General features: G+C 35.8%; 2 protein-coding genes across 2 annotated transcripts in view; both read right to left on the reverse strand.

Annotated features, from left to right (window-relative positions):
• ANKDD1B (ankyrin repeat and death domain containing 1B) overlaps positions 1-3,080 on the reverse strand; it is a 56,492-nt gene extending 53,412 nt beyond the window's left edge. Inside the window, 1 exon segment of the mRNA XM_040622178.1 lies at positions 2,909-3,080. Within this exon segment, the coding sequence (XP_040478112.1) occupies positions 2,909-3,080 (172 nt within the window).
• A 5,775-nt stretch (positions 3,081-8,855) lies between these two features.
• The window catches only part of POLK (DNA polymerase kappa), a 62,986-nt gene continuing 44,020 nt past the window's right edge, over positions 8,856-27,821 (reverse strand). Inside the window, exons 8-15 of the mRNA XM_008691281.2 lie at positions 25,922-26,046; positions 24,395-24,561; positions 21,787-21,819; positions 15,251-15,347; positions 13,108-13,279; positions 10,482-11,438; positions 9,640-9,682; positions 8,856-9,458 (exon numbers count right to left, since the gene is read on the reverse strand). Coding sequence (XP_008689503.1) covers positions 9,374-9,458; positions 9,640-9,682; positions 10,482-11,438; positions 13,108-13,279; positions 15,251-15,347; positions 21,787-21,819; positions 24,395-24,561; positions 25,922-26,046 — 1,679 coding nt within the window. The 3' untranslated portion in view covers positions 8,856-9,373. The remainder of the gene's footprint in view (positions 9,459-9,639; positions 9,683-10,481; positions 11,439-13,107; positions 13,280-15,250; positions 15,348-21,786; positions 21,820-24,394; positions 24,562-25,921; positions 26,047-27,821) is intronic.

Genomic DNA, 27,821 nt, shown 5'->3' on the forward strand with positions numbered 1-27,821 from the left:
GCAACCTCATCAAGTCCTCCAATCTACTGTTCTTATCAGCTTTTCCTATTATTCATCCCTTATCCCCTTACTCCACCCCTCACCCAGTTTAGATCCACATCTGAAATTGCTTCTATACAAACACCTTTACCTCCCTTGCCACTCTCTCTCCTCGTCAGCCCAGCTGGCAGAATCCTAATTCTGAGACTAAACCCAGCTGCTATCTGTTCCGTTTCTGCACCTGAACAGCTGAAGAGTACTGGAGAAAAACACACAACTGTGCTGAGACAAGGCTAGTGCTCATCCATATCTGGTTCTCCCCTCCTATCTGAATACATGGATATGTACACATCCCAGTCTGGGTGCAGTGAAGGTCAGGTCGGTCCCCTGGATTGAAAGCTGAAACTATGGTACATTACTTGGGACAGAGTTGATGAAAAACTCCTGTGTCACCTTCCAGGTGCTCTCTTCCCGTTTAATCAACCCTGGAAGCCATGTGTTTAAATGCTGCAGTGTTGTAGATGGACCGTAATCCCTCAAAATTTACATGTTGAAGTTTTAACCCCCAGTACCTCAAAATGTGACTATATTTGGCGATAGGGTCTTTCAGAAAGTAATTAAAATGAGGTCATTAGGGTGGGCTCTAATCCAATATGAGTGGTGTCCTTAGAGGAAATTTGGATACAGATATGACACATGAAAGACCACATGGAGACACCGGGAGGAGATGGCCAACAAAAAAACAAGGAAAGAGGTCTAAGGGGAAACTAATTCTGCTAACATCTTGATCTAGGATTTCTAGACTCAAAAACTGAGACAAATCTTTTTGTTTAAGCCACCCAGCTTACTTTATTACAGCATCCCTAGCAAACTAATGCAAAGGGTCACACGATGGCAGTGCCTCAATCAGCTCGGTACTGGGAGACAAATATTCATGGGCCTCTTATGTTTCTGTACATGTTTTTTTTTTCTTTTTTAAAGATTTTATTTATTTGACAGATCATTTCTAAATCATTTCTAATTTCTTGAAAACCACAAACTATCCAAATTTATTCAAGATTATATAGATAACCTGAATAATACTATAACTAATAAAGGAATGGAATTTGTAATTTAAAATAATTTAAAAAGAAATCTTCATGCCCTTAAAAAACATTCTCGATGTGCATTTTTAAAAAAGAAGAAAGAAATCCTCATGCTCAGATAGTTTCACTAGTGAATTCTACCCAACATATAAAAAATAACACCAAATCTATACCATCTCTTCCATAACAGACAAGAGGAAAAACTTCCCATCTTATGAGATCAGCATTTCCTTCATTCTAGAACCAAAGACATGGTAAGAATAGAAAACTACAAACCAATATCCCTCATCAACATAGATCAGAACTCCTCGAGTAACATTATCAAATCAAATCCAGTGATACATAAAAAGTATAACACACCAAGTGAGGTTTATCCTGAGAACACAAGACTAGTTCACTATTTGAAAACCAAGCAGTGTAGTCTACCATACAAGTAGTCTAAAGAAGAAAAACTACACGATCAATTGATAACATTTTAGCATTTAAAAAAATTCAACATCCATTTATGACTAAAAACAAAAACAAAAACCCCTCCAGCAAAGTGGGAATAGAAGGGAACTTCCTCAACCTGATAAAGAACATGTACAAAAAACTGACAGCTAACATCATAATCATAAAAGTTTCAATGCTTCCTTTGCTCAGGAACAAACGGAAATGTCCACTCTCACTCTTCTAAACATTGTGCTGGAAGCCAGTACAGTATAGCAGTAAAATAAATTAAAAGGCGTACAGATTGGCAAGAAATCAAAGTGTCTCTAGTCTAGTTGCAAGCAATTTGATTATCTCCAGATAAAACCCCAAAGGAATGTACAAAGCAGCTACAGAACTAATAAATGAGTTTAGCAAAGTTGTAGGACACGATGATAACACATGAAAATCAATCATATTTCTATATACTGGCATCAACAAAGAGAAACCAAAATTTTGGTTGAAACAGGATGTCCAAACAAAAAAATTTGAACCTTGATGTAAACTTCATACCTTATATACAAATTAACTCAAAACAGATCACAGATGTAAATGTAAAACATAAACCTATAAACCTTTTAGAAGAAAACACAGGAGCTGGGGTTGGGCTATGTGGCCACCACAGCAATTATCACTACCTTAAAAGATCTTCCTCACTTACTCGCTCACTTGTTTTACCATCTTTCATCCCTCCACCCAAACCAGAACTTGGACAGTCATGCTCTCTCTGCATATTCACACCTAAAATACGTCTAGTAAACCGTAAACTCTTGAGAATATTTCTAGATGTATGAACGGACGGATGGATGAACTAATTGAACACTGTTAAGGAACTGGTGCTGTTAACTGCTTTGAAATCATTCTCAACTTTCGAAGACAAACTTTAACAATGTCCCTCAGTTTATGCTCTAAGTTCATTCTCAAAGAGGCACAGAAGACCCATCCCATGCTTTAAAAACCTAAGCACAGAAAGATGAAGTGATTCAAAGTCACACTGTAAATCACTGCGTGAGTCAGGATAGAGGAGATAACACCACCTGAAACTCCTTTCCTTATTTGCAATAGGGCTTAATCATTTCTTCAAAAACCCTCTTCCTTAAGCTGAAAGAGCAGCTCCTTCCTTCCAACCACAGTACAGGTTTCACCTGAAATAAAACAGCCTGAGTCAAAACTTGGGCCGGGGGCCGGGAGCGCCAAGGGGCAAACCAGCGCACAGCTGATGCGGCGGCGGAGCGTGGGCGCCCAGCTCCCGCGGCGTCCTGAGGCGGCGCCGCCGCACCTTCCACACGAGCCCCCGCCGCCCTGCCCGGCCGCCCCCCGCCCCTGCCCCCCGGCGTCGCCACCGCGCGGTCTGCAGCCCGCCTCCTCGAACTCACAGAGCTCGTGGCCCGCCGCCGCCTCGTCCTCTCGAGGCCCCTCCCGCTTCGGGACCCAGGGCCGGCCCGCCGCACCCCTCAGGTCTACCCGAAGGCCCTTCACGGCCGCGGCCGCCATTTGCAGCTCCCTCGCGGCCGCCCGGCGACCCGGGAGGCTTGGGGAGGGGTCCATCTGTGCCCGGCGCCCGCAGAAAGCGGGAAGGCACGGTGGGGCCGCGGCCTCTTCCCTGCGGCGTCCTGTCAGCTGGCCCCGGTTCTCCTGCCCCGCCCAGCTCGGCCGCCGGGGAGGGACCACCTGCAGGTGTGGCCTGTGCGGTCTTAGGATCTCGTTTCACCTGAGGGAAAGCGCTCTGAGAGAACGCCCAGCTCACACTTGAGTTCTTTGTACAACTTTGAGAAACGCCGAGACTGGCTTTATAACACCACTATGAGAACTTCAATATTAAATCATTTCTAAATGGGCTTCCAGAATTTTCTTTTGAATAAAGTAAGACTCTCAAATTCTTCTCTGAAGGTGTAAACCTTGGTATTCCATTTTATTTTTTAAAGATTTTGTTTCAGAGAGAGAGAGAGAGAGCACGAGTGCGGGAGGGGTGGAGGAAGAGGGAGACAATCTTAAGCAGACTCCCCAATAAGCGTGAGACCCAGGTGGGGCCCGATTTCAGGATCCTGAGATCATGACCGCAGCCAAAACCAAAAGTCAGATGCTTAACAGACTGAGCCACCAAGGCTCCCCTTTGATATCCCATTTTAACCCAGCCATAACCTATTGGACTCCCCATCCTAGGAATTATTTTCTTCTTAGTGGTTTATGAAACAAAAAATTGATTAAATACAGGATTCTAGGCAACCATGTGCCTAGATAAAATAATATTCTAATAATATTAAGAAGTAGAATATTGAAGGACAACCAGGACTCTGCCCTGAATCCACCACACCCAAGCACAGTGGGTTTGATGCATTACAAAACAAAACAAAGTAAAACTATGGCACATCTCACACCAGTGGATGGTTTCAGAGGTCAAATAGGAAGGTTAGCACATTCTAGGAGTGAAAAAAAAATTAAGTCCTCATAAAACAGAACTAGATTTGACTCTAGAACTGACCCACCCTTTTACACACACACACACACACACACGCACACACACAGAGGCATAAGAATATTAGAAGAGCATTGTCTATAAAAATGCACAAAATGGTTTAAAGAGAAATAAACTAATGAAAACTGAGAAATGGGTTGGATGAGATTAGGCAACTGATGAGGACTTGACAAAAAGAATGAAAAGAAGTGGACATTTTCAAGAGGTCCTACAAGGGTAGGCAGAATTCAATAGACAAGGGTTTGGCATAAGCTGTGTGTGTACACACATATATAACGTATGTATATCTATGTATATACACACATACAATGTATGTATTTCTATGTATATGAATGTATTACGAGTTTGAAGTCATAAAAAACTTAAGAGACTGGGTTAGAAGGGTTAACATTATTTGCCTCTGAATTTTCTTCTGTCTCTCTGAGCAATAATTAGGAAATAAGACTTGTCATTAAAAAAAAAAAGACTGTCATAAATTACCTCACATTTGTAAGGAGAACAGTTCAATATTATGGTTTCCTTAACAAATGGAGTTATGTTTCCAATACTCACCATAATAAATTTGAGTTTATCTTGAACTGTTAATCCAACTGTTTCGCTTTGTATTACAAAGTGATTATCCCTTAATTATACAATAAAAGGACAGTTTTTGCTCCAGGGAAATAAACACCATTTCTCTGTGAAGTTCATTAAAATCTTACCAGCATCAGGTATGTTCAAATGTAGTACTACTTTTCAAAATGATACATTATTTTAAAAAATAAATCACTCTAGGCACCAAGTACAGTTTTCCAAAATGGAATATTTCCTCAGAAAGCATTTTTTAAGCCTTAGGTTAAACAGTACTTTTTGGAGCCTTCTTCCAAATACTTCCAAGCCACCCAAAAGGCCATAGTAATAAAATGTATAAAGCAAGCCATTATCCAATAAAGGGAAAGATGCAATTCCTTCTTTCTGGAAGGCCTATCCCTTCAGGCCCAGCTTGAGGGCAGCCACCTACATCAGCCACCACCTTTTCTTCCCAGAGAAAGACAGTAAGATAGTAATAGACACCACTCTTTGGTTACATATGATTTATTCATTTATAGGTCATCAAATAATAGTAACATTAAGTGCCAGGCCATATACTTCACACTAGAATTCAGAGATCAGTGAAAGACAGCCAGGATCTCTAGCAGCCTGCAATCTAGTGGGACAAGACTGCGGCAAAGCCATAGCACAGAATGTTTCATTGTCTCATAGAGAAATAGGAGCACAAAGAAGTGACTGATCAGTTTTCCCAGAGGGCAGGGACCCTCTCTTGAAAGTGGCCCCTGGGCTGAGTTGAAAGATGAATAGTTGTGTATGGTGGGAGAGAGAGCAAAGTTGTGTTTGGTGGGAGAGACAGTGCATGTCCAGGAAGCACATTCTGCACAGAGGGAGCAACCATGCACCATACCAGAAGGGAGAAATAGCTTGGTCTATTCAGTAAACTATAAGCTATGCAGTGTGTGAGCTGACTGGCCTTGAATGCCAAGCCTGTGTTTGGCATGTATCATGGATAATGGTATGTGGGTGCTGGCTTGTATTGGCTTGCAAACGCAGATTGTTAAATTTTCAGGACTTTTGTGAACTGGCTTTTTATTATGATTTCAGTCACATATGAACAGGAGTATATAAAATATGTATATGTACAGTTTAAAGAATATTTTTAAGGTAAACCTTTATGCAGTCAACCGCCTAAGAAATAGAACACTGTCAGCATCCCTGCAGCTCTATGTACCATTCCCCAATCACATTTCCCTATCTCCCCACAGAGGAAATCATCGTAACTTTTGAGACAATAACATACTTGCTTTTCTTAATAATCTTATTTATACGGATAAATCCTTAAAATAACAGCTTTAACTGTTTTGAACTTTATGTAAATGTATTCATGCTGATGGCATACTATGACTTGTCATCTATGACTTACTTTACTCCAGATTGTTCATGATACTCATCTACTTTCTTTTTTTAAAAGATTTTATTTATTTGAGACAGAGAGAGAGTGAGAGCGCATGAGTGGGGCAAGGGGCAGAGGGAGCAGGACGAGCAGACTCCCCGCTGAGCAGGGAGCCTGATATGAGGCTCCATCCCAGGACCCTGAGATCACGACCTGAGCTGAAGTCAGGTGCTTAACTGACTGAGCCCCCGAGTAGATATTCCTCTACTTTCTGATTAGCTATTTCCTTCATTTTTACCACTGTGTAGAATTCTATTGCTTGAATATACATGAATATACAATGGTAGAATTAAATTTACATTTATTTCCCATGTTTTGCTATTATAATGCTGCTAAGAGCATTCTTGTACATACTTCCTAAGGAACATGTTCAGTAGTTTTCCCAAGACATTGTATCAGGGCTCTGGAAGGAAAAAAAATTATATTTTGAGATGAGTTTTAAAAAAGGACCATTTACAAAGATGTGGGGAAACACAAAAGATACTGTAGCACCCCAAAACTAATAAGAGCAAGGCTCTGTTGCCACCCCTCAGCTGAAGGGGTGAGGGAAGGAAAGGATTATCAGAACCTGAAGAGAAGGGGCACCTGGCTGGCTCAGTTGGAGGAGTGTACAACTCTTGATCTCCGGGTCGTGAGTTGGAGCCCAACATTGGGTGCAGAGATTACTTAAATAAAGCTTAAAAAAAAAAAACCAAAAAACTAGAGAGAGAGGAGAGAACACAGTATAAAAAACTTGTGACTTTTGATCAAGGACCCTAACCAGCTCTAGATGATCATATAATAAGGTACATGTGGGAATAAATACCCAACTTCATCTTTTCTCCCTGAAATCTGTAGTGGTCCCCCCATTGCCATGGCCCCTTACTGGACATAAAGCAGGGTCAAGGGTCAAGAGTAAATCTGGAGAGCAAATGGAAGATAACCAGCAAAGGTGTTTATTTAGGAGTACAATTGCTGGGCTGTTAAATGTACACATCTTCAATTTTACTGAAGAAAGGCAAACTGTTTTCCAAAGTGATTGTCTTCAAAGCAGAGTTCAAATTGCTCCACATCACCACCAAAATTTAATAACATTGGATCTTTTCATTTTTGTGAAGCTGTTAGGGGTGTAATGATAGCGCTTTGCGGTTTTTTCATTTCCCTATTACTAAAATGGCTGAGAATGTTTTCATGTTTCCTGGCCATTTGGATTTCTTTTTATGTAAAGTGACATTTAAAGTCATTTGTCCAAATTTCTACTAGCTATCTGTCTTTTTCTTACTAATAACTAGGAATCATTTATATCCTTTGGATTATATATTCTGGATACTAGTTTGGGGCCAGTTACATGTGTCACAAATACATTCTTCCAGGTGGCGCCCCATATTTTGACCCTCTAAGTAGATAAGATCATAGATGCTTGTTCTTTGTAGTTTTGCTCTATTTCCTAAGAATACCCCAAAGCAAAATAATAAAAAGTAGATGAGTTGGAAACATTAGATAAAACAGAAAAGAATGTGGAGAGAATTCAGGGCAAAGAGAACGAAAGAGGAATCAGAGGTGGGAAAAGAGTACAAAAGTAAGGAAACCATTTTTATTGGCTCAAATATTAATTAAATATTTGCAATTTTATTTTAAATTATTATTAAATTATTATTAAATATTACTAAATGATAACAGTCAATTAAATGAATCATCTAAATGAAAATAATTTCATAATTACTCTAAAGTTGAAAACACAATAAAAATAAACCCGAGGCCAGCTAGGAACAACTAAATATGATGCTATTAACTTTTCAATATATTAAAGCAGTGCTTCACTGAACTTATTTTGTACAGAATTTAGATACGTAAACCACACAATCAAAACCCACAGCTCTACAACTCTGAATTTGCAATAGCATATGATAATATCAGGCCTGAGACTGCCATGATACTAAACCTAAATACTAAACCTAATTTTAAACAATCTAGTAATTTCAAGTCAAGTTACCACTTTGGCCAAAGGCTGTGTGAGATCCTAAGTTAACCTATTCCTAAAATATTATGTCTTCATAAACTTAGATAATGAGCTATAAAATATGAAAGGAAAAGAGAAAACAAAAATATAAGAGACAAAAAATTCAGTTCCTTAAAGGAGTAACAAAAAATGGTTTCCATCTTCATGTTTCCATTAAATAACTTTTTTGGGAAAAAATTGTATTAATAGCACAAAAGTACTTGGAGTAACTAAGCTAATAAGTATTCAGTTTTCTTCTTTCATGAATATTAAAAAATGTGATAGAAATATAGCTAAGATAAATGAGATATTTTAATACACATTAATCTTTTGTATTGCACACTTTGAGTGTACAATTTATTCTTTTTTATAGATCTGTGTAAAGTATAAACATAACCCTCAAGAAATGATATCCCACTATTCTAAAGCCCTACAAAGAAATTTAACTACCTTGAATCTTAGACTAAATATTTTTAAAGTGAACCATGTGCTTATTCAGAAGATAAAGGAATTCTAAGTAAAAAAAAATCAAATGGATAATCCTATTTTAAACAATTCTTTTAACACAGAAAATAATACTGAGATCCTATTTTCCTGAAGGTAACAAAACCTTCATCCTTGTTCTGCCAAGCTAATATTCTTCATAGAACTCATGATAAATATTAATTATGAATACTCATGAGGTATCTGAAGACACTAGGAGACAAAAAAATGAATATACAAAGTTGTAGAAGGTACTAAAACAAATATAGCAGTCCAGTACCAACAAAGTGGTTACGTGCTGAAAAATTTTTCTTTTTTTAAAGATTTTTTTGCTTATTTTAGAGAGAGAGAGAGAGAGCGCACAAGCATGAGGAGGGGCAGAGGGAGAGGGAGAGATTCTCAAGCAGACTTCCCACTGAGTATAGAGCCCCATGTGGGGCTCGATCTCAGGACCCTGAGATCATAACCTGAGCTGAAATCATGAGTCAGATGCTTAACCTTAACCGACTAAGCCACCCAGGTGCCTCAGTGCTGAAAAATTCTTATGCTAAACTAGGCTTGTGTAAACCTCTGAGAGCCCTTATAAATATGTTTCTATATTCACTATAAAACATGATAAAGAAACAAATCACTTTCTGATTCCATTCCTAATTTCTCATTTTAAAATTATCTCTAATAGGACTGATTTCTGACTGATGTATAATAGAAGTGAAATTCTCGTGGTTATCTCGAAGGTGTTTACAAAAGTTATTTAGTGCATGTTCCAAATCCATAGAAAAGAAATGTCATTTGGGAAGGAATTATTGCACTTGCCTTTCACTACATGAATCTGTAAACTTAATGAAGAAGAAGTTTTCATTGATTATAAAATAAAAAGTTTCTATTAAGAATAAAATGTTCAATGATAAAATGTTCAATGTTCATTTAAAAAATACATCAAGAGTATGTCTGGGATTGTTCGGTTTTGTTTTCTTTGATGCTGAGTACTTTGTCATCAATCCCGGCCTGGAACAGAAAAGAAAACACAGTTAAAATGCAGGAAGATATTTTTTAAAATGTTTTTCAAATCACTGATTTTTAAAATTTTACTTGATTTATAAGAGCAAATTTTAACATCTCCTAAAAATTAGACCTCAAAATATAACAATTATATAGCCATCTCTGTTAAAACTCAAATTAACCATACCTTTTTGGTTTTGTTGCAGTCTTCTGCACTCTGCCTGAGTTATCTTTAGAGGAAGAAAAGCCAAGAAGTTTCATAATGAACAACATGAAATAATTAAAAAGCTGTATAAAAATCTAAAAAGTTAAAGTTGATTGATTGGAGATAATAAAAACTTCCTTAGTACTATAGTTCATATTTAGACCCACCAAAAACTAACTTTATTGCATAATTTCTTTATAATTTACTTATTTTATTAGTATTACACTTAATTTTACTTTTGAAGTTGGGCTAGAGTCAGACTACCAAAAAACAATTTAAACAGGCTTTCTGGCTGTGCAATTACAGTTAATCTACCACTGTGCCTTAGCAAAAGTTCTCTGAAGGAATTTCTTTCTTTCTTTTTTTTAAATTGAAGTATAGTTGACACACAATGTTCTATTAGTTTCAGGAGCAGAACATAGTGATTGAACAAGTTTATACATTATGCTATGCTCACCACAAGTGTAGCTGCCATCTGTTACCACACAGTGCTATGACAATACCATTGACTATATTCCCTGAGCTGTACCTTTTATCCCTGTGACTTTTTCATTCCACGGGAATTTTGCCTTTGATTAGATTACTTAGCTCCCCAAATCTTTGAGTTCGTTCTGTGCTAAATCAAGCCCAGAACAGTTTTCCCAAAATTTAAAATCTATTGGCTTCAGTTAATTCTAACCTATGCTAAGGTAACCAACATTTCCCTAAATGGTGGCATACACAACCTACCCCTTTAATAGTATGTGCTTTAGATTTAACAACAATCTTAATTTTAATAAAACATTCCTAGAAGATCGGGTTCTTTAAAATGACTGCAAACTCACCAGTACTTTTGGTGCTTTCTCTGGGTTGGTTAGCTAGATTAACTTTATCCTTTCTCAGTTCCTGGATAATGCCTTTATTTAAGCATACATCCACATGCACATTGAACAGGGTAAGATCTGAAGTCTTTTGTTCTAGGTTACAAACAGGACAAACTAGAGCTTGGTCTGTTATCACTTCATGTAAATAAGGCTGGGAGGATTCTAGTCGACTTAATGACCCAGTATCTTCCAATGAAACAGTAGAGGAAGAATTGTGACAACGTTCCTCAATATTAAATGAGTTGCTTGGAAGACTAGGGCATTCCTCTTTGCGGTGCTTTTCACTTAGACCACCTACACTTTCTGCTTCAGGTGGATTATCTTCAGTCTCTACTAGCTCTGCACAATCTACTGAACTGATTTCTGAATTCTTCTGATGGGTTTCATAATCCTGCTTCTCATGGAGTGAGAAAGAAGGATGTACATTTTCTTTCTTGTTAATTTCTGTAGAGGAAGGATGTGAACATGGGAACACACTGGAGTTTTCACTGATCAAAGATCCATCAAGACATGCATCTACATGTTTATTAAAGGCTTCCAGACTGATGCTTCTTTGCTCCCTAAAGCAAATTGGACAGGTAAATATCTGAGAGTGATTTGAATTCTCCGATGTTTCTAAATTCTCATTCATCTTCTTCTTTAAAACTTGAAATGAATGTGATGTCCGTAAACTTTGTTTATCCACAGCTTCACATTTAAATGTGTCTTCGTGGCTCCATTTCCTTTCTGATCGCTTTTTATCAAAGAAACTCTTCTTATGAGATATTTCTAGAGGTTTTAGAAACTGATCTTTGTCAGTTTTCTCTAGTATATACCCAGCAGCTGACAGAGTTTGGTTTCCAGCCTGTAAGAACCCAATAATGCTCCTTTGTTGGTGTTTTTTGTCTTCTTCATTGGGAAAACTGGATAACCGTATACCTAAATTAAACCAACCACAATTAATTTCTTAACAAAGTCAATTCACTCATAATGCATAACAATATTTTGCATAATATTGTCATGACATATATACAAAAGGATGTTTAGAGAAAAATAATAAGCAATACTGCATATTTTCTGAATTAAAATATACTTTTTCAAAATGAGTACTTCGCATGAAATTTACCTTCCTTTATAAAACAGGGTTTCACTAAATAGTATCTGTTGGAGTTGGCATGATTATGTAAGTCTTTCAACTAGTATCTGACACAATATACCATTAAATACCAACTAACTGGAGTCAACTTTATAGACTCTAGCTCATTTTCCCAGTAGCCTTTGTTTTTCAGAGCAGCTTTAGGTTCACAGCAAAAGTGAGCAGAAAGTACAGAGTTCCTATATATCCTCTGCCCACACCATGCACAGTCTCCTCCAATCAACATCCTGCACCAGAGTGGTATGTTTGTCACAACTGATGAACCTACGTTGACACAACATTAACACTCAAAGTCCATAGTTTATATTAGGGTTTATTCTTGGTGTTGTACATCCTATGGCTTTTGACATGTTTAATGATATGTATCCACCATTATAGCATCATTCAGATTAGCTCTACCGTTCTAAAAATCCTCTGTGCTAAGTCTATTCATCCCTTCCCCACCCTCTACCCTTGACATCCACTGATCTTTTCACTGTCTCCACAGTTTTGTCTTTTCCAGAATATCATACAGTTCAAATCACACAGTATTTAACCTTTTCAAATTGGCTTCTTTCACTTAATAAAATACATTTAAGGTTCCTCCATGTCCTTTCATGGCTTGACAGCTCATTTCTTTTACACACTGAATGATATTCCATTGTCTGTCCCAGTTTCCATTCACCTACTACTGTAGGACATTTTGGTTGTTCCCAAATTTTGGCAATTATGAATGAAGCTGTTATAAACATCCACTCTTTAGCTCTTTCAATCAACATACTTTATTCAATCGATTTCAAGTGTGTGCTATCTTTCATATATGAAAGTATGGCTAATGATCCACTCTTAGCAGTAAAGCTGGCATCTGGAGTGCTTATCTATGTGCATTCTCTCACTCAATTCACTTTTCACAAAGAAACTTGCTTTGTTAAAATGCACATACCATGCAGTGGCTCCAGATATGGTTTTATATTGTAACAATCCCTTATCTGTGACTCTGAAATCTAAAAAGCTCTGAAAATTGTAAGCAACAAACAGTAATTGATGACTGAATTGATGTGAGGCTATTTAGAATCTTTCCAACCTAGTGTGAATATTTTCTTGTTTTGCTACAAAAATATTAATGTGTTTATCATGAGGTGCTGCCTCAGATACCAAAAGAGTACTATATAATATACTCAATATGCACTATATTTGTTTCCTAAAATCTGAAAGGTTTTAAATTTTGAAACATACCTAGCCCCAAGGATTTCAGTAAGTAGGAAGGAAAAAAACAGCTGTAATTGGTTCTTAAGGGAATTAAATTAATGAACATGGTTTCACATACATCAGGTTCTAAGAATTAAGAAAAATGGCAGCATAGGTACAAATTCCTAAACAGGTTTAAGAAATAAAATGAAGGAGAGTGTATTTCCCAAGTTGATTTCTTTGGGAAAATCTAGCAGATTTAAGGAAAAACAAGAAAAGGCATACCCATAAGTCTTAATCTCAAGGGATGTGGAAATTCGGCATCAATTTCTGTTCTTAGCAATTCTTTAGCAATAGCAAATATTTCTTCTGCAGTAGAAACAACAGATGAAACCGTAGATGCACGAGTTTTTACTTCAAAGTTTACATTCTTCAGTTTAATGGTAACAGTTCTACCCTATAACCAACAGAATGCATTGTTATATATGGTTTTCTAACTTCTAGAAAAAAGTTATTTTGTAGATTAGAAAAAAATAAAAAATATCTCTTAGATACACATAATATAAAAGTATAATCAATTATTTATGAAACGTGTTAATGAAATCTGCCAAAAGGAACAACTGAAATATATAAGTAATCTAAAAATTCCATTTTAGCCAATAACTATTACTCTCCTACCCAAATGAATTTTTATAAAAGAACTTTTTACATAAAAGGCAACATTAACTGATCACTTTTCTTTTTACTAAATCTCTTTTAGAATTCAGTACCTAAAAAGAGAGGAAAAAAGCTTCTTAAAGGGGTCTCCACTGAAAAGGTCTTGTAGACAGCTCACACTTATTATGTGTCTACTATATGCCAGATACTATGTTAACCCATCTACATGTAAGAACTCCCTTTACAGTTATTGTTTAATGGGTGCAGAATTTCAGTTTGGGATAATGAAAAAGTTCTGGAGATTAAGAGTGGTGATGGTTGCACCATGTGAATGAACTTAATGCCACAGAAATGTAACTTAAAAATGGTTAAAATGGTAAATTATATGTTACGTATATTTTACTACCTCCTGGAAGTTCTGAGAGTGGGCTGACTTACTGACTCACTTCCAAAGAATAGAGTATGGAAAGGGAAAAATAGTAACTACACAGTGGAGAAGCCTAGCAAACACTAACTTAATCAGGTGACAAAGGTTAGTATCACTTTTGATATCTTGTGGCTATCATATACCTTGAAAGGATGTAATGAGGACATTTCACCTCTGGTATTCTTTCTAAAAATCCATAACCCTGGTCTAATCATAAGAAAAACATCAGCCAAACCTAGATGGAAAGACACCCTGCAGGATACCTGGCCAACGCTCCTTAAGACCTCAAGGTCATGAAAAACAAGGAAATACTGAGAAACTGTTACAGATTAGAGGAGATAAGGAGACAAGACAACTAAATGCAATGTGGTTCCCTAGACTGAATCCTGGAACAGAAAAAGGACATTAATGGAAAAACAGGTAAAATCCAAATAATGTCTGGAGTTTAGTTAATAGCAATGTGCTAATGTCAGTTTCTTAGCTTTGACAAATGTACTACGACAATATGGCTAAAATAATATATTAATGAGGGAAACTGGGTATATCAGAACTCTCTATATTATCTATACTACTTTTCTGTATATCTGAAATGATTTTAAAATTACAGGTTATTAAAAAAATTTTAAATCAACTCTCTTTATACTCAAGTTATGATAGAGAAGGATTATAAGAAATATATAGGGGAGGACAGTGGAAAAAAGAGAGATATACAGATATCCCATTCTTTGTAATAACCTTTGTTGTTTTCTGTTCTTTATTTTTTTGTAATAACCTTTGAATACTTTTGTATTATACTTTGTAATAACTTCACCTCTGGTTTCAGAATTTGGAAAAATACTAAATATGGATTGTTGTGAGCAAAGATCATAAAATAGAGATTTAAAACCTCTGGGTTTTGTTCTCAATGTGTTAAACAACCTGGAACTAGGGCCTTGAAACAAAATGCCTATTCTAGAAAGTCTACCCAAGAAAAACAGCAAAGGATGGTTGGAAAGATACTTATAATAGGTAAATATAGATCTATGGAAATCCTTACCTTTGCCTTATTCTCTAATGTCAATATAACTCTGATTTTGAACTTATTCAAATGTACTCCTGAAATACGATAAATTCTGGAATTATACTGGAGCCAGCCCACCCCCGTAAGTTGCTTCTTCATCTAATCATCTTATCATAGGCCTCAATTACAGGTCAGAATCGAATTTGTCTCTACTGTGGATAGGAATAATCCTTTCTAAGGTTTCTCAGTTTGTACTCAAATGCAAAACCTAACTATTCCTTTAAAGTAGCATTTTATTATTAAAAAAATTTTTTAACTAAGACCACTACATCAAAATAAAGTACCTTTAGTCCTTCTTTCTGCAGATCTTGAGCAAGTTCACTGCAAAGTTCCTGGCACAAGCTATATTGTTCTTCTGGTTTACTTACCTCACTGAATGTCCTAGAAAGACAAAAATGATTTTGGTGCACAGAATAAACTATAGTTCAGGATAATTTAGGAGTGATATAGTATGTTTAAAGCCTAGCATCAAGTTATATTTTCTGCAGTACAAAATAAAGTTTTCAGATGAACTGAGATATAATTAAGTAAAAACATCTAAAATCTACCTAAATAATGGAAGATCATTTGTAGTTAAACTGATTACCAAAGGTGCATTTGCTTTATCTACAATATTTTTTAAAAAGTTGATTAAAGTCTGATATATCACATCAATAAGAGAAAGTATAAAAACCATATGATCATTTCGATAGATGCAGAAAAGGCATTTCACAAAGTATAACAACCATTCATGATAAAACCCCCCAACATAATAAAGGCCTTATATGAAAAACCCACAGCTAACATCATACTCAACTGGGAAAAACTGAGAGCCTTTCCTTTAAGGTCAGGAACAAGACAAGGACATCCACTCTCACCACTCTTATTCAACATAGTACTAGAAGTGCCAGCCACAGCAATTAGACAACATAAAGAAATTAAAGGCATCCAAAGTGGTAAGAAGTAAAACTTTCATGATTTAACATGATATTACATATAGAAAACCCAAAATTCCACCAAAAAACTACTAGAACTGATAAATGAATTCGTAAGGTCACAGGATACAAAATCAATGTACAGAAATCCATTGCATTTCTATACACTAATTATTAAACAACAGAAAGAGAAATTAAGAAAACAATTGCATTTGCAATTGCACCAAAAACAATAAAATACCTAGGAATAAACTTAACCAAACAAGTGAAAGACCTGTACTCTGAAAACTACACAACATTGATAAAAGAAATTAAGATGACACAAATGGAAAGACATTCCATGCTCATGGCTGGAAGAACAAATATTGTTAAAATGTCTACACTACCCAAGCAATCTACAGATTAAATCCAATCTCTATCAAAATACCAACAGCACTCTTAACTATTGCGAACAAACTGGGTTGCTAGAGGGGGATGGGTGGGAGTCGGGTAACTGGGTGATGGACATTAAGAAGGAGCACTCGATGTAATGAGCACTGGGTGTTATATGCAACTGAAGAATCATTAAATACTACCCCTGAAACTAATAATACACTATATGTTAACTCGAATTTCAATAAAATCTAAAAAAAAAATACCAAGAGCATTTTTCACAGAACTAGAACAAACCAACCTAAAATTTGTATGGAACCACAAAAGGCCCCAAATAGCCAAAGCAATCTTCAAAAAGCAAAGCAAAGTAAAGCTGGAGGTATCACAATTCCAGATTTCAAAATATACTACAAAGCTATGGTAATCAAAACAGTATGGTAGCGGTAAAAAAATAAACACACAGATCAATGCAACAGAATAGAAAGCCCAGAGATAAACCCACAATTACATGGCCAATTAATCTTTAACAAAGGAGGCAAGATTATACAATGGGAAAAAGACAGTCTCTTCAACAAAGAGTGTTGGGAAAATTGAAACTGGACTATGTTGTTACATCACACACAAAAATAAACTCAAAAAGAATTAAGGACTTTATGTGAGACCTGAAACTATTAAAATCCTAGAAGAGAGCACAGCCTGTAATTTCTCTGACATCACTCATAACATCTTTCTAGATATGTCTCCCAAGGCAAGGGAAACAAAAGCAAAAATAAACTACTGCGACTGCATCAAAATAAAAAGCCTTTGCACAGCAAAGGAAACAACCAACAAAATCAAAAGATACCCTTTGGAATGGGAGAAGATATTTGCAAATGACATGTCCGATAGAGGGTTAGTGTCCAAAATATATAAAGAACGAGACAACTCAACACCAAAAAAACAAATAATCCAATTAAAAAATAGGCAAAAGACATGGACAGACATTTCTCCACAGAATACACACAACTGGCCAACAGACACATGAAAGATGCTCAACATCACTCATCAGGGAAATGCAAATCAAAACTATAATGAGATATCACCTCATACCTGTCAGAATGGCTAAAATTAAAGAATCAAGAAACAAGTGTTGACAAGGATGTGGAGGAAAAGGAACTCTCTTGCACTGTTGGTGAGAATGCAAACTGGTGCAGCCACTGTGGAAAAACAGTATGGAAGTTCCTCAAAAAATTAAAAATAGAACTACCCTATGATCCAGTAATCACACTACTGGGTATTTACCCAAAGAATTTGAAAACACTAATTTGAAGGGATATATGCACCCTTAAGTTTGTTGCAGCATTATTTGCAATAGCCGAATTATGGAAGCAGGCCAAGTGTTCCTCGATTGATGAATGGATAAAGAAGATGTGTTATATAGGGGCGCCTGGGTGGTGCAGTTGTTAAGTGTCTGCCCTTGGCTCAGAGCGTGATCACAGCGTTCTGGGATCGAGCCCCAAATCAGGTTTCTCCACTGGGAGCCTGCTTCTTTCCTCTCCTACTCCCCCTGCTTGTGTTCCCTCTCTCGCTGGCTGTCTCTCTCTCTCAGTGTCAAATAAATAAATAAACTCTTTAAAAAAAAAAAAAGATGTGTTATATAAATATATATATAATTTTATTCAGCCATAAGAAAGAATGAAATCTTGCCATTTGCAAAGACATGGAGGGATCTAGAGATATAATGCTAAGGAAAATAAGTCAGTCAGAGGAAGAAATAAGTCAGTCAGAGGAAGCCAAATACCATATGATTTCACTCATCTGTGGAATTTAAGAAACAAAACAAAGGAAAAAAAAAGACAACAAAAAAACAGACTCTTAACTACAGAGAACAAACAGATGGTTACCAGAGGGGAGGTGGGTGAGGGGAACGGGTGAATAGGTGATGGGGACTAAGAGTACACTTATCTTGAAGAGCACTGTGTAATATATAGAACTGCTGAATCACTATATCGTATACTTGAAACTAATATAACACTGTATGTTAACTACACTGCAATTTTTTTTAAAAAGTTGATTGGAGTCACCAACATATGACAATGCCCTCAGAACTTACAACACATTATGGCATATGTGTATATAGACTGCTACAGAGGGTTATCTTAAGAAAGTATATATGACAACATTATTCTAATTATTGTACATATATCTTTTGGAATAGAAATATCTTCAAGTAGATGTAAGGGCATGGTTCCTGGCACCTATGCAGAGGTGTCCAATAGACAACTGGAATTGGAGGGCTGGTATGATTAAATGCAGAAATTTGAATTCATCTGCACAAGAGTATTGAAAGAAGGCAAGAGGTCATTTTAACATAAAAGAGGAGGATGCTAAAGAGAAATCAAGGCAATGAGTAAAAAGCCCTGAGCAGATGACTATTCAGTGAAGAGTCCTTCTAACTCTAACTCCAGCTACCCAGTTCTCCTCCAACCAATGTTTCCAGCTTCCTATTCATTTAAATTTCTCCAGAATATTCTTTGTATAAGCAAACAAGCAAACATTTCCCCCACATTTTTAACATAAACAATAGAATATTAGACACATTGTTTAGCACCTTCTTTTCTCAATTCATCCTGGTGAGAGTTCCCTATGAATAAATAATTCCCTCATTTTTATACAGCAGCCTAATATTCTAATTTTTAAAGATGTAAGATCATTTAACCAATCCTCTATTTTTGGATATTTAAGTTACTTTCTATTTTTTGTTATCATAAAAAAAAATATAACAATAACCTTACATACTTGTAAAATATCATGTGATTACATGTGTGAAATGAATTCCTAGAAAAAGAGCTGTGGGACCAAAGTACATGTGTATCTGTGAGTTTAACAGACATTGCCGAAATGCTTGCCCCCTGTGGTAGTCAAAATAACGGCCCCCAAAGATGTACAAATCCTAACATCTTGGAACCCAGTACATTACATGATAAAAATGACTTTGCAGACATGATTAAATTAAGATGGAGAGATTATCCTAAATTGTCCAGGTGGGTCCAATGTAATCCCAAGGGTCCTTATAAGAAGACAGGAGGGTGAGTCAGAGAAAGACAAGATGCTGGGTTTGAAATGGAGGATGGGGCCATCAGTCAAAGAACACAAGCAGCCTCTAAAAGCTTTTGGTAAGAAAATGGATCCATCCCCAGAGACTTTAGAAGGCTTGCAACCCTGCCAACACCTTAATTTTAGGACTCCTGATTCAGAACTGAAAGAGAATAAATTTATGTTGTTTTAAGCCACTAAATCTGTGGCAATATGTTATAGGACCAAAAAACAACAACAACAACAAAAAAAAAACTAGTATACTCCCCCCAGAGTTTATAGCTATTTCACTCCCATAGTCTGGCCAATAGAGCATCTTTGCCAACCCATTGGTGAAAAAGGCTATCTTGAGAACCTTCAATCTGCATTTCTTAAATTATAAAAAAGACTGGGAATATTATCAATGTTTCAAGAGGCATTTGTACTTCCTTCTTTGTTAACTATTTAGATCTATTGGTTTGCTGACCCTTTCTCCCCCCAAACTTTTTTTTTAAGTTTTTATTTAAATTCCAGTTAGTTAACATACAGTGTAATACTACTTTCAGGTGTATAATATAGTGATCATCACTTCCATACAACACCTGATGCTCATCACAAGTGCCTTCCTTAATCCCCATCACCTATTTCACCCATCCCCTCACCCACTTCCCCTCTGGTAACCATTAGTTTGTTTTCTAGAGTGAAGAGTCTGTTTCTTGGTTCGCCCCCTCCCTCTTTTTTTCCCTATGCTTGTTTTTGTTTCTTAAATTCCACATATGAGTGAAATCATATGGTATTTGTCTTTTTCTGACTGACTTATTTCACTTAGCATAATACTATCTAGAGCCATCCACGTCACTGTAAATGTTAAGATTTCATTCTTTTTGATGGCTGAGTAATATTCCACAGTATATGTTTACCACCTCTTCTCTATCCATTTATCAGTCAATGGACATTTCGGCTGTTGCCATAATTTGGCTACTGTAGATAATGCTGCTATAAACATTGGGGTGCATGTATTCCTTTGAATTAGTATTTTTGTATTCTTTGGATAAATAACCAGTAGTGTAATTGCTGGATAGTAGGGTAGCTCTAGTTTAAACTTTTTGAGGAACTTCCACACTGTTTTGTAGAGTGGCTGCACCAGTTTGCATTCCCACCAACACTGTAAGAGGGTTCCCCTTTCTCTGCATCCTCACCAACATCTGTTGTTTCTTGTGTTGTTGATTTAGCCATTCTGACAGGTGTAAAGTGGTATCTCATTGTGGTTTTGATTTGTATTTTCCTGATGAGGAGTGATGTTGATCAACTTTTCATGTGTGTTGGCCATGTGTGTATCTTCTTTGCAAAAATACTATCTTCTGCCCATTTTTTAATTAGAGTATTAATTTTTTGAGTGTTGAGTTGTATCAGTTCTTTATATATTTTGGATACTAACCCTTTATTGGATATGTCATTTGCAAATATCTTTCCCATTCCGTTGGCCCTTTCTTAAATTAACTAATATTAATACACTAGTATACTAAGTAATGTTCTCTATAACAAAAGACAAAACGGAAGAAAAAAATTCATTAAGTAGGACACTACTATCTCACTTTTAGAATCTTTTCCCCCCCTCTTTTCCTTTGATTGCTTTTATGTAAATCACAGCCTAAAACAGCAATGTTTATCAAAGTCATTTACTGAGTATGTTGTCTTGTAAAACTCATTCAGCCTTTCTGATAAAAAGTAATATATGTGAGGGGTTCCTGGCTGGCTCAGGTGGGAAAGCATGGGCTCTTGATCTCAGGGTCATGAGTTTGAGCCCCACTCTGGGTGTAGAGGTTACTAAAAAAATAAATAAACTTGGAAAAAAAAATATGTGAAAAAGGAACACAACCTTGTACTAGAACAGTGGTTCTGAAACATCTAGTGGGATTCTGGTGTTTGGAGGAGATAATTCAGGGACTTTTCACACAATGACATATTTCTGAAAACAATAAAGTCTCAACAAGATTTCATTTGTCTTCCAAACAAGATTGTAAACCACTGAGCTATGTCCCCTCCAAGCTCTCTTTCATCAATATCTTACTATTTGATCTCTATGTGCATTCACCAACATTTGAAGAGTTTCAGGAAGAATTTCTGTGGTCTCTTCTTAACTTTCCCAAATAACTGCTCATAATTTTTCTTATAAACGAGGCTAGAAATTAAGATTTAGAATCCTAAAATGATTGGTTTTTGCGGAATAGGAAGAAACCAACATTAAAAGAAAAACACACACACACAACCAACTGTCGTTAAGTTTTTTCCCCACAGAGAGCATAGCAAGCAAAGATAATAAAGCATTGTACTGGAATATTTACTTTAGTAGCGTCAACTACTGAAAAATGTTTTTGGTTTGCAAACAGATTTTTCTATTTCAGTGATATTTTACTAAAAATTAAAAATTAGTTTAAAATAACATGAATTATGAACAATTAATAATAACAAAACATTACCTCTCAACACTCATGCTTTTCCTTTCTCCATCCCTTGAAATGAAAGAAAGAAAAAAAAAAGTTTGTTTTGCTTTTTCAAAGAAGACTCAGTTCTTTTTAGTCAACCAAAATGATTTAACATATCAATTACCATTTAAAGATCTCTTTAATTTTTTTGGTTAAAATTTATACACCATGAAGAACAGTGAGTTTTTAAAATCTCAAAATAAAACTATTAACAAAAAATACAGATAGATGCTAATATGACTATATGTATAATGGATCATCTAAATCTATCAAAGAGAACAAATGTGAAAATAGGTTATTATAAACTGCTTCTACTAAAAGTATGAATATAAAAACCATGACTTATAAAAACCAATAAGAGTTAGTAGCATAATGGCTTGCAGTTATACAATATGATTAAATATCAGTTACCTAGTTTTTGCCCTAGTATACTAACTGTGCTCTCCTACAGCTATTTATTATTCATTTATCCAGTCTATAGAGCCTCAGTTGGAATTTGGACACAGCAATAGGATGGTGATTCGGAATCTGAACCATCTAGTTGGCTGAATTCTAGCTGTTCCATTAGAAGTAGTTGAAACTAAAAAGCTGAAATGACATACAGACTATTCATTTTCCATATATTCAACGAACGTATTAGGAATAATGTACTGTTCTAGGCACTGGGTACACAGTTATGACCAAAACAGACCAAGTTCTTATCCTTAAAAAACATATGTCTTACTGGAGGGAGACAAACAAATATAGAAGTAAATGTGGAGTATGTCAGAAGGTAAGAAGTATTATAGATAAAAAAATAAAGCAGAATTGGGGAATAGAGAATGTACATAGAAGGGAAAGGAGGTTTGCTATTTTACATTATTATAAACTACCTATGAATTTCACTTCAAAGCATTACCTCCATCTTTAAATACCACAGATTAATATATGCTATGTTATATCATGAACTATACTGTTTTCAAGCACTATGGAAATAAAAAAAGAGGATAATTCCTGGTTTAAAGAAAAAAAGTTTATTTCCCATTACCTCCAAATACTAGATTATTTATAGTAGTGATTTCCTTCTCTGATCTTTTCATTATATCCACTCAAGATCAAAGTCAGCTAACTATGGGCTTAAGAACGAGGAAATGGGGGCGCCTGGGTGGCTCAGTTGGTTAAGCGGCTGCCTTCAGCTCAGGTCATTATCCCAGGGTCCTGGGATCAAGCGCTGCATCTGGCTCCCTGCTCAGCAAGGAGCCTGCTTCTCCCTCTCCCTCTCCCTCTGTCACTCCCCCTGCTTGTGTTCTTTCGAGCATGCTCTCTCTCTGTGTCAAATAATTAAAATCTTAAAAAAAAAAAAAAAAAAAAAAAGAATGAGGAGCACGGACAAATGAGAAAAGCAGTACCTGAATCTCTGTAAGGTTTAGCAGGTTTAATTATTTTATCAAACTTATTTCATATGCCTCCTCAGTAATCTTACTGCTTTCCTTAGTTTAAGTATAAGAATATAAAGGAATTATTTTGGGGGCAGGCTGACAGGATGATGAGAAAATTATAAAAATAGTGCCCCATGTTAATTCCCATTCTTTTAAAAAATTACCTTCTTTTTACCCACTCCCAACAGTGTACTCTTCTAGCTCCAGGATATTTCTTTTTAAGACTGAGATGAAAGAGTGGTGGGGAAGAATCACAGGACCTCTCCTCCAGCTATTTCCTCTTCTCCGATATCTTTGGATGGCTTGCCCCTTCAGGTCCCTGCCTCTGGATCATGGCTGCCAATCCCCACTCTTACTCTCCAAGTCATTTTCTAGTCCCTTACTCTGACTTACTTTCTTCATTTGTTTATTTGGTTACTTCCTACTTGCCACACTATTCTGTAAACTCCATGAAGGCAAGAGTTTGTCTTATTTTCTACTGTTCTTCCCAGTGCCTAGAACAGAACCTAAGGAAGTAAGCAGTCAGTATTGAATGAATCAGTCAATTATTTACAAGTCTTGAAAAAGAAAAATATAGTTGTTAGTTCATTAAGGCTTTCAAAGAATCATTAAATCTCCTTGCTGAAGGGGTAAATTCTGGAATATAAGCTACTTTTCTTTCCTCAACAATCAGACCACCATTAGTCTTATGTTCTGAACAAAAAACAAGGCAGGTACAGAAAAGAAAGTACTTATTATTCTTCTTGTCTATCTAAACCAACTGCTGTAGCCAACAGCCAAAGAGCGATTCTTTGTTACTCTTTTCCTTTCCTCCTACCTGCACTCTTTGGATTCTAATTCAAAAATTATATACCTGAATGAACTAGCCTAAAAAATTTTTAAACATATTATCCTATAGGGGCGCCTGGGTGACACAGTCAGTTGAACATCTGACTCTTGGTTTCAGGTCAGGTTGTGATCTCGGAGTCCTGGGAGCAAGCCCTGCATTAGGCTCTGTGCTCTATGGGGTCTGCTTGAAATTCTCTCTCCCTCTGCCCCTCCCACTTTCTCTCTCTGGAATAAATAAATAAATCTTTATAAACAAAGAAAAAAACATGTTATCCTACAGCATCCATGTCAATGGTTAAAATTGTTATTTCAGCAAATGATGAAGAAAAAAACAGAATGCCTATACATATAGATACCTTTCCAGGTGTGTTGAACCTAGACCCAGGGAAATATGAAGGAAATGATGCCAAGATGTTTCAGAGAAAAGAAGAGAAAGCAATGCCCTCTGTTGGTAGAGTTCTGTACAAGTAATAATTCCAAGCGCCTTTAACATTTTCTCTGTAACTTTTCCTATTCCAGAAACCTAGAAAAGAGTCAATATTTATCATTAATACAGTTTTTACATTAAGGCAAGAACAGATATTTAATCTCATTATACCTTTTATAACTAATAAAAGGTATGAGTAATGTGACCGTCTTCACAAGTCATGCAAGAAAACTACTTTATTTCTGGGCACTTATCCTAAACTAGTGTTGCATGGAAATTTGAAATTTGAAATTTCACAAAATTTTAAAAAGCATTTAAGAGGCACATAAGTGACTTGGTCGGTTAAACACCTGCCTTCAGCTCAGGTCATGATCCCAGGGTCCTGGGATCGAGCCCCACGTCGGTCTCCCTGCTCAGCGGGGAGCCTGCTTCTCCCTCTCCTTCTGCCCCTATCCCCTGCTCGTGCTCACTCTCTCTCTCAAATAAACAAATAAAATCTTTTAAAAAAATTTAAAAAAGAGTTCTATGGTCATAGAAACTTGGAAAATGGTAGAATAAGCAAATCTAAAATAAGCTTTTTACTGTAAAACTTATGAATCTTTAATATAATACTATCTGTTTTTACCCACTAAGGCTGGTATGTTCAGTTCTTTGACCCCAGAACCTTTTTTTAATGGAATAGCTATTCATATCTTGAAAAACACAATGGAAAACACTGCTTTATAGCTATATCTTATATATTCTAAACTACTCCGTGATCATATATTCTCTGATATAGCCTTTCTTCTAGGCATTGAAAAATGGTTAAATTCACTCCTGTATGTGATATGAGAAAATCAAGCCCCAGAACATTAGAGTGTAGTGCAATTATTGTTTTAAAAAAAGCATGTATGCAGAAAAATCTATAAGCTGTAAAAAATAATAAAACACACCCTTTCTATAATCCCTGAGGGATCATTTTACCATTTTAAAGACAGTAATGTATTTTGGGGTTTTTTTTTCATTTGGTCAAAAAAATTAAATTTCTAAATCTCTCTGAAGTATCATACCTATCAGTCTGATGGCAATTTAGACTTTAGGACCTAGATAGTACATTAAGTTACAGCTGAAAGGACTCTTACAAGTATTCTTCTTATTTCTGTTCTTCCTGGCAGAGGTATACTTAAAAGTCTTTCATCTATTACTTTCTTAAAACTTTTTGGCAAACAATCTTCCTAAACCTCAATTTTAGGATTTCATAGAAAGATTTCTTCAAATCCAAACTCAATCATCCATTACACTTCTTGCTTCTTATCTACTGTTCAAACACTTTTCAGCAAAGAATGATTACTACCATCCTAAGTACTATCTCTTCAGAATATATATATACTTGTTTTTAATTGTAGTTTATATTTAAATATAAATAAAATTATATTTATAAAAACAAAATTTCTACAAATTTTATACAAAATCTCACCTTTCTAATGGGTAAGTTCTTGATGAAGTCCATCACAGCTTGTCTGTTGGGGAGAATTTGGTATTGTCCATTTGGTTTATTCTTATCACTGCATACTTTTGCTAACATTGTATTTGGGGCAATCCCTTGAAAGAAGAACACTCTGATGACTCAAAGAAGTTGACACATGTCATTTAAAAATATGAGATGACAATACAGAAATGGTGAGTGCAAAAAGTCTGAAATGATGTGGAATGGCACTTTAAAAATAACATCTGATAACTACCTATCTCCCCAGGGCTCAATATGATTTTAGGAAAAGAAATTATATTAGTTATCGTGATAGCAGAAATGAGGAATATTTAAATCTCTGTGGTATTTTGAAGTTTAAGAGTAATTCTGAGTTTATTTAAGTGGTATTATTAGTTTACAGACTATCTTTAGTTGCAATACAGCAATGACTTATAGAAAAGATCCAGAATATAATTTAGGATGGATGTTCACTCTTTGAAAAGGCCTTTTGTATAGATTAGCCACATAAAGAAAAAAAAAATCAAAGATTCTGAGTTGCATTATATTTAAAACAATGATAATAAAATATATGCTCTCTTTTTATGTTATTCACAAAGCAAATTAGTACTTTTCAGAAAGGTTTTTAAAATTTCTAGGAGACACAATGATTAAGATAACTTGAAATAGGTATATACAAATATAATCATTAAATGATTCATTTCAATTTTTATATACATCCTACTAAAATTTGTTACTTATTCTCAAACTTTGGTACAGAAAAAAAGACTAACCTAATCATAATGATAATTTAGGGTCCTCATGATGAGTATCAGTTTCTATGCTAGGACACACTGATACCCTCCCTCATGGGTTACTGACATTTGTAAAGCGCTTTTTCCCTTCGCTAGCTGGTCCGAGATTGCCACGTTGCTGGTTAGGGTTTCTTCTATCTCCTACTTTGTGGTCACCTGGGCTCTCTCTCCTGCACTGTAATCCTGAACAGGGCTGAAGCCTTCAAAGGGAAAACTAATAAAGTATTAAGCACTAAGCCAATTAAAATATATTGTATGCTTTAAAAAGGATAGCCACATGAGATTTATTATAGTTTTTTTCTTTGGGCTTATAGGCTTTTCTGCTTAATTCCAATTTACCTGCAGGTTCACAGTATTCTAAATAGGTAAAGTCATTAGACATTGAATCAAAAAGGATAAGTAAAACATTACTATATGCTTCATAACGAGAAAATACTAATATTACACTTGAATTAGCCAGTCTGAAAATTTTAACTATGGTAGCCACCAAATCACTTTTAAGTACCTGCACTGGCTGTCAGTGTTGTTTTTTGCTCAATTCTGAAACGAATTTCCTTTACCACTTCTTCAGCTGATGTGCCAAAAACAATCGAATTTTGGAGCATTTGAGGATTACTCTGTTCTTCGGAGTTCACTTGTAAAGGAATTCCTTGGGGGTGCAAACCAGGAGGACTATCATCAAAAAGTAGTGGAGACATGGATCGTTCATGCTCACTCAGCTCATGAGCTTCTTTTCCTGGTTTCTCTAAATTATAAACAGGAACAGTAATTATCTTCATTTTAAGAAGTAACATACTTCGTAAATGAGGTTTCCCTACATTCTTTCTAAAGACAAAACAAATCTAGTTTAGTTTTGTTTCTAAATGCCAAGATCAGAAATGTTATTTATATTTCTTTGTTTAACAAAGAAAATACTGATTCTAAGTTTTTCTTAAAAGGAATATTATCTATTTCCATAGTATACATTTAAAGAGGAAACATCCGATACACATGAATTTGTGTATCTTACCTAAATTAACTGAAACCTAGAACTGGGCCTAGAGTCGAAAGAAAAGAAAAGAAAAGAAAAGAAAAGAAAAGAAAAGAAAAGAAAAGAA

This window comes from Ursus maritimus, unplaced genomic scaffold (genome assembly GCF_017311325.1).
Source record: "Ursus maritimus isolate PB19 unplaced genomic scaffold, ASM1731132v1 scaffold_5, whole genome shotgun sequence".
Lineage (NCBI taxonomy): Eukaryota > Metazoa > Chordata > Mammalia > Carnivora > Ursidae > Ursus > Ursus maritimus.